Raw genomic sequence first — 7,477 nt, 5'->3', positions numbered from 1 at the left:
AATTTTCTTTTTTTAGAAATTTTTTAAAGTGGACAACGGGAAAACTGGTTTTTGTAAGATATATTTTATAAAACTAATCCACCAAAAAATAGATATTATGTCATATTATTACAGATTGATAATACAATTTTTGATAACTGTGCAATGTTAATTCATTTAGTTCTAAGGAATAGGAGAGAACTTGACTATTGATTTTTAAATCTCTCAATCTTAATTTACACCCTTCATTAACACATAAGTCTACATCCCTTCACCAAATTCTGAATCAGGAAAAGGAAGTATCCCAAAACTGAATCCTGTCATTAAAAACATAAGCTTAAACTTTGTTGTTTGCCATGCACTCTAAAACTTATAAATACTCTATAGCTTTATTTTAGCAAATACTTTATTTTAGTAAATACTATAAATTTAGTAGTAACCATAAAGCATCCCTACCCTCCTCATGCCATTTCTTAAAATTATTTTTTATATTTATTTTATAAAAAATAAAAACTATAATAATAAATAATTAAATTACTCACTAATTAATTTAATAACTAAAATTCTGGATCTTATATATTATTTTTGCTATTTATTCCTTATTTTTTAAGAATTGATTAATTTTTTCATTTTTATCTTGAAAATGATTGGGTCTACTAAATTCTAATAATATGATTAGTCTAAAAAAATATTATTATTTAAATTACAATACCGTTAAAATGACAAGTAAAAAAAAAGAAAGATAAATACAGTAAACGAACCCACTTGGAAAGGAGCCGTGACTTCTATATTACAATTTACTTATTAAGTACAGAACTCGAATTATAATTACATACAAGTGTCTTACATTACGATTAATTTTCTGGAAACGGACAGGACTGTAAATTGCTGACGAATTAATGGTCAACCAAAACTATGCCGATGGTGTTCAGCGATATTTCATTCCACTAGAATGCCGAACATTATCTACATTCATTGGGAAAAAGGCTAATCTGCTTACAGTCAGTTAAGAGCTCGGGAGCCCACCATTGATCAATCCTGTGAACCAACCATGGATCAGTCCAGTGCGCGTTTTTCAGATCCGTCGCCGGGACCGAATTAAGCGTGAGCGTCGCAGACGGAATGAAATGCGCCACCTTTGACTCAATGCCAACGGCGGACAGAAGCATGTGTTTAATGGAAACCGGCATAATCTGCGTTTGATTGAAATATTCAACATAGCCTGAAGATATCTTGTCATTCTGATTAACATAGAGGCAAGGAAACCAGCCGTGCAGAGCGACAAACGCTTTATCTGACTCGCTCAGGCTGCGTTCGTCCATGCCTCGCTTGTTATTGGCCACCGCGTAATTCAACCAGAACTGGCGGATTTTGCCCAAATCGGCTTTTATTTTTTGAGGGAGAGCGGAAAAGAGCGAAGGGAACGGCGGATTGAAAAGGTGGGCCTCCAGGGAATACCCGTCCTCCGCCATGTGTCTTCCCACCAACATTCCGATGGCGGCACCGAGGGAATGCCCGGCGATCCAGACGTTCTTGGCACCATGGGCGCACACATAATTGTGGACGAGATCGAGAGCCTGTTGGAAACGAGTTGTCTTGTGGAGTCCGTTTCTGAGGATGTGTAGATTGAGGTTCATGTCTCTGAGGAAGGACTCGGGGCTGTGGTGATTTGTTCCTCTGAAAGCCACCACAATCTCGGGCAAGTCGGGGCGACGGACCTGCCCGCTCCACTTGAACACTGCACCCACGATGGTCATGCCCTCGTTGGCTTTCTCGACGAGCTGGAAATTGAAGAAGCTCCACCACTTCTCCGCCAAAGCGTCCTGCTCCAGCCTGCCCGCCTGCCGGTCGAATTCTAGGATCTGCACTGCCCTCACTAGACTGGCCGCTATGCATCGCCTGTGATTCGGATCTGACCTGCAGAACAAGAAATGATAGAAAGCAGTGAAACTAAAAAAGTTGCCACCGACTCTAAAAAGCGGATGAAATAGAGAACATGATTTTGGGGCAAGTATCGCAGTGGTGTGATTATTGATGTTGTTACCAGTCGATGTTAGTGAGGTGGCAAGGCCCTGAAATCTCGAAAATCTGGCGCTTGCTTACCATTTGTTTTTGGCGCTCCCGGCATTAAACTCAGAGAGTCTGTGGCACCAGAGAGATTAATATGGATTAACGAATTTATGTCTTGGAATTATGATTTAAAAAGTTTCTTTCCTCGGAATGGAATCTTGCAAATAATTTAAATTTCTTTGGACGAGTCCGGATGATGCTTCACGTGCTTCGATTTTGACAAGTCTGTATGATGCACAGTAGAGATGCCATTCTTCTTTTCCGAATTCGAGCAATCCTGCTAGGTTCGTCGAGTGTACAATTAAAGCAATTAAAATAATTGAAAATTCCCACATCTGAGAGACGAACTATTTGTCTGTATTACGTAACCAAAGACCAAGGGGCATGCATCATCTACCAGTCTGCAAATGTGTCACCTTTACATTCTGCCCTTTATTATATTCCATTCTCTTATTTTCATATCGGAAGCCACTACACTCTAATATGCCGCACTTTACTGGACCAATGATATTATCCATTCCAATATATTGGCCGAATAATCTGTAGCACCAGTGGGCCTTAACCGATATGCTGCACTTTATTGAACCAATGGTTTTACCCACTTCAATATATTGGTCGAATAATCTGTCACAGCAGTGGGCCTTGGAATACATTCCTCTTACATGGTAAGCAGCGTATGGGTAAAAGCTAAATGTAATGGCAGCAGGTCATGGTTCATGGGTCATGAGGGAAAGTCATGGTTCATGAGGGAAAGAGCTAATTAGTCATATATTGGGTATTTAATGTTCTCACGCGACTCAACGCGATAACACGGGAGCGGGTAAATTCGGCATTAAATAATATTTGCTCGCTCCCGTGTTATCGGGCTAAGTTGAGCTGCTCTGAGGGCATTAAATACCCAATATATAGCTGGTTACCTCCAGCCGTTCATGAGTAGGCAAGTAGAGAAGTACAAACGTCAAAGACGATGGAGTTTTCAATTAAACTATGGAGGTTAGGTGTTGGTTTTATTAGTCCCGGGCGTCAGCCATGGTACTATAGTAATCGAAATGGTCTATAGTAAGCGAAACGGTCTTTTTAGTATTGGTTCGTATTATATATAACTTAAAAGTTTTTGAGCTCTGAAATTTTTGTAGCTTATAACATTTTTGTATTAAATTTTTGTATTAATTTGTGAGGATCAATAAGTCTAATCATTATTTTATTTGGCTTTATGAAACCAAAGCTTAGGATAAGAATAGATAATGAAAAATAAATTGAAACAATTCGAAACTGAAATGAACTAAGGTTAGCATTAAGTCTCAAAATTTTATGTTAATCAAACTATATTGTCTATGCTTAATATTGTTTACTGCTACATGTACTCATGCCACCGCTTTTGTAAGGCTCCAGAACCAGAACTTCATATGCCTATGCCGCTAATGGATCGGTTCATCGATTGGTAGGACCAAGGGGTACAACTGCAGACTAAGTCACCACGTTCGTGTTCGTGTTTGAGTTCAGCAACTTTGAAATTCGAATAAAGTTCGGCACCTAAAATTTTGCCTATAAAGTTCCACATAAAATTCGACATATAGAAATTTGAAAAAAATAAATGTATCTATCTATATATATATATATATAAATCAATTTAAAGTTAAATTCAAAATCCATAATGCACACTACAAACACATAAGATTATTGCTTAAACATTTAAATCATTTCCACATAATTTTATAAACCATGAAAGCGAGTGCCAATAAAGAACCAACTTCAATACATAGTAAACAATGTGAGAAATTCATCATAGACATTGGAACCCATATCAAATTCAACAAAACCATGGGCCATATCATATTTCATATATTGAAAAACAATCTGATAAAAAAGTATTCAAAATATATAAACTCAAAAGTTTAAAGTAGCTTGGTAGTTTTAGAAAATTGTTCATGCAAAAAGTAAACTAGAAATCTGAAACAAAAACACAAGTTTTATTCTTGATGTTCTTGTGGCCCACTTGTTATATCAAAAAGTTCTATATCATCAAGAGTAGTAGGAGCTGTGAATCCGCTATATGCTTCAACATCAGATTCATCACTCAATTCCCTTTCAATGTCACTATCAATGTAAAAATTAGCTTCATCCCTTGATGCATTTGGAACAGGATTGATCCACAGAGTAGAGGAATTAGATGAATCTATAGCCACATTTTTCAAAGCCGACTGCAAGTTACTACGAACATAAAGAAGGTCTTCTAATCTTCCAGATAACAATCTATTTTTTTTCTTGGAATTAATGTGGTCAAAGGAACTCCAATTCCTTGCGTATGCTGATGCACTTGATCCCTGGCTTAAGATACAAATTGCAAAATTTTGCAATTCTGGTTCCCCTAAACCATAAAATTCCCACCATACTGCTAGATCACTTATGCTCCTATCATACTTTGCTGATTGTGTTCCAAATAACCCTTCTTCTAACCCGTATGCCCTCAACTGACTTCTGACCAAATCTATAATTACTGGATCTGGATTTAGCTTCTCAATAGACTGTATAAGTCCATTCATGACTTCTTCATCCCTATGTCTTGATAACCCAAACAATCTAGAGTCCAAATAGCATGCTGCTGCATGTAATGGACTATGCATCATCTTCCATCTTTGACCAATTAAATCCCATATCTCCTGGTAATCAACTTCCACATTATTAAAAGCACTTGCAATGGTGTCTTTGCAACGATCAATGCTTTCATAAACAAAATCCATACAAGGTTTGTCACTATCAACCATGCGGAGCACATTAAAAATTGGGCCACATATTTTTAAAACTTTGTTTGCATTTTCCGAAAAGCCATTATTGAGCACTATTTGTTCAACATTTCCCCCCTTAGTTTCTTTTGAAAGGGTAGATCTCTCCCACTCAGTGTTGCAAAAAACAGCTCTTAGGCTTGCTTTTTCCTCAACAACTCTTTTCAGAGTAATATAAAAAGTGGCAAACCTTGTATCACAAAGCCTCAAAAACTCTTTTGATGCATTCTTCCTATATATGCTCAAAGTGAGACGGTGGTTGGTGATGAAGTTTGCAATTGTTTTGGCGCTTCGGATTGTCTCATTGAACTGAGGAAATTTGGCTAAGTCATGCAACATTAAATCCAAGCAGTGAGCTGTAAAAGGGGTCCAATAAATGTGATTATACTTTTCCATAATCAACTTCCCTACACCAACACAATTTGATGCATTATCTGTAATAACATGGACCACATTTTTCTGCCCAACCTCTTGAATTGCTTCATCCAAAATTTCAAAAATAAATTCTGATGTCTTCAATTGATCCATTGCATTTAGTGTCTTCAAGAAACTTACCCCTTGAGGATTATAAACAAGCACATTGATCAATAGGCAATGACACAAATTTGACCAACCATCAATCAAAATTGTGCATCCTATAAGCTTCCAAGTCTCTTTAATCTGAACCAACTTTCCTGTCACTCTTTCTTTTGTTTTCTTTAGCAAAGTTGTTCTTAAAGCTTCAGATCCGGAAGGAACATGGCCCTTCCCAAAATCAATGGCCTTTTTAATTACATTTTTAAAATATGGACTCCACGCCATATTAAAGGGAATTGCACATGCATAAAGAATTCTGCAACAACATCATCAACTTCTTGTCTGTCCACAGATTTCTAGAATTGATTTAATGTTTTGGTTCCACCTATTTTTACTTGAGTAGAAATTGATCCACCAATGGTTGAGATTGAATTAATGGTGTTGGAGGAACACATGGCAATCTCCCTCTCAATTCGCTGCCTCTTATTTCCCCTTTTCTCCTTTTCCATCTTTGAAGTGAAATAGTCTTTCTCCATTATGGTTTTTTGTTCATCAGAGATCTTAGTGAAGCCTTCAACACCACCTCCACTTCCATTGCTAATACTGAGAAGGTGATCCACTTCTCTAGTTAAAGAGCCAGTGAATTGATGTCCACATAACCGACACAAAAGATTTTCCCCCTCTTTTTTGACAAAATTCCATGCTACAACAGTTGATTTTGGGGGTGCCATTGAAATTTGAAGGTTCTGAACTTATGGTTGTTGAAGACTGAGGTGAAGGCTTGAAGCTTGAAATGTCTGTATTTTTTTTTTAATTTACATTTTTATTAGTTTTATATTTTTTTGCAGAATGAAATTATGAAACTATAATTTATAAAATAAATTTAAAGAGTCTGGATCTCTCAGGCTAAAGCCTGAGAGTCCAAACACTATATTAAAAAAACTAGTAAATTGTAATTTGTAAAATTGTATATATTAACTTATTAATTTTTAACTGATAAAAAAAATGTGCATTTTAATTTTTGACTTACCTGGAGGCTAGAGTCTGGACAATGCGGCTTGCTGAAGGCTGTTTACGATTTGGTTGAACTGGAAGTCTGGAACAGATGCTCAGGAGTCTAGACAGTGGACTCTGGAGTCGACGCTAGCGGCCACGGGACGGTGAGACTGGAGTTTGGACTCTAAAGACAGGCCACGACGTAGGCTGTAGTGGGCCTCTAGTGGCAATGTTGTAGCCTGTGATGCAGCATGTTGTCGGCCTGTTGTGCCCTCCCGCTCAGTGTCGCTGCTAGTTCTCAGTGGAATATCACTACTCCGTCACGAGACGTTGTGTATGCTAATGCAATTTGTGAGAATGAAACAAAAATAAACCCACCCTATTTGTGGCATACATAAAAAAACGATTTTTCATTTATTTATTTTTTATTTTTTAAACAACGACAAAAAAAATGCTAAGTAACTTAGACGGGCCCGCATAAAAATAATTTTTTTAAAATCAGATAAAGTCGAACTTGAACAAATTTAATGGCGAATTTCAAGATGAATTTAATTTTCGGCGATCAAATTTGGTGATTAAGTTTGGGTTCGAGTTTGTCATTTTTTTCAGTGAACCTGATCGAACAAATTCGAGTTCGCTTGAAGTTCGGTGAATTTCAAATCCATAGGATTAAATTCGTTGAAATCGGTGACTTAGACTACAGACATAATCTATTGAATCGATTGCCTCATTAAAAACTTAATCGACCGAGTCAACAAAATCAATAACATTAACTGGCTCTGCGCTACCCTTCCATACGCTTCTCTGCTGGAGGATTTGAAACCAGAGAATCTATTACTAGTTTTGGGTAAATTGGTTCAAGTCCAATGCCTCGATCTCGATCTACTGAGTAAACAACATAATCATTGGCTATAACAAATGCATTCAATGGGTAGGGCAGGTAGAAGGATGGGTAGTACATGCACTACAGCTGGTCCTACATCTTTCACCCATCGTAGCATGGATTAGGACCCACTAGGTCATTGATAAATGGATACCTACTGTAACCCAATTGAATCAACCACTCTAATGAAGTTATAACCCCTTACCGAAGTCATAATCCACTAGAAGCACAAACACCTTCACTCAGTAGA

At 37.3% G+C, this 7,477-nt stretch overlaps 1 protein-coding gene across 1 annotated transcript; it reads right to left on the bottom strand.

Moving 5' to 3' along the window:
- Positions 1-762: 762 nt before the first annotated feature.
- On the bottom strand, positions 763-2,137 carry LOC149209223 (GDSL esterase/lipase At4g10955-like). The gene is made up of 2 exons (XM_089394243.1): positions 2,024-2,137; positions 763-1,896 (listed from the first exon to the last, which is right to left on the bottom strand). Exons 1-2 carry the CDS (start codon positions 2,083-2,085, stop codon positions 942-944), a joined length of 1,017 nt encoding a protein of 338 aa, XP_089250369.1. The 5' UTR covers positions 2,086-2,137; the 3' UTR covers positions 763-941.
- Positions 2,138-7,477: the final 5,340 nt, after the last annotated feature.

The sequence above is a fragment of the Pinus tabuliformis genome, chromosome 1_2 (assembly GCF_031772625.1).
Source record: "Pinus tabuliformis cultivar Carrire ecotype Pingquan chromosome 1_2, CPIR1, whole genome shotgun sequence".
Taxonomy (NCBI): Eukaryota; Viridiplantae; Streptophyta; class Pinopsida; order Pinales; family Pinaceae; genus Pinus; species Pinus tabuliformis.
Note: the sequence above shows the minus strand (reverse complement) of the source record. Positions and strands in the feature narration are given on the sequence as shown.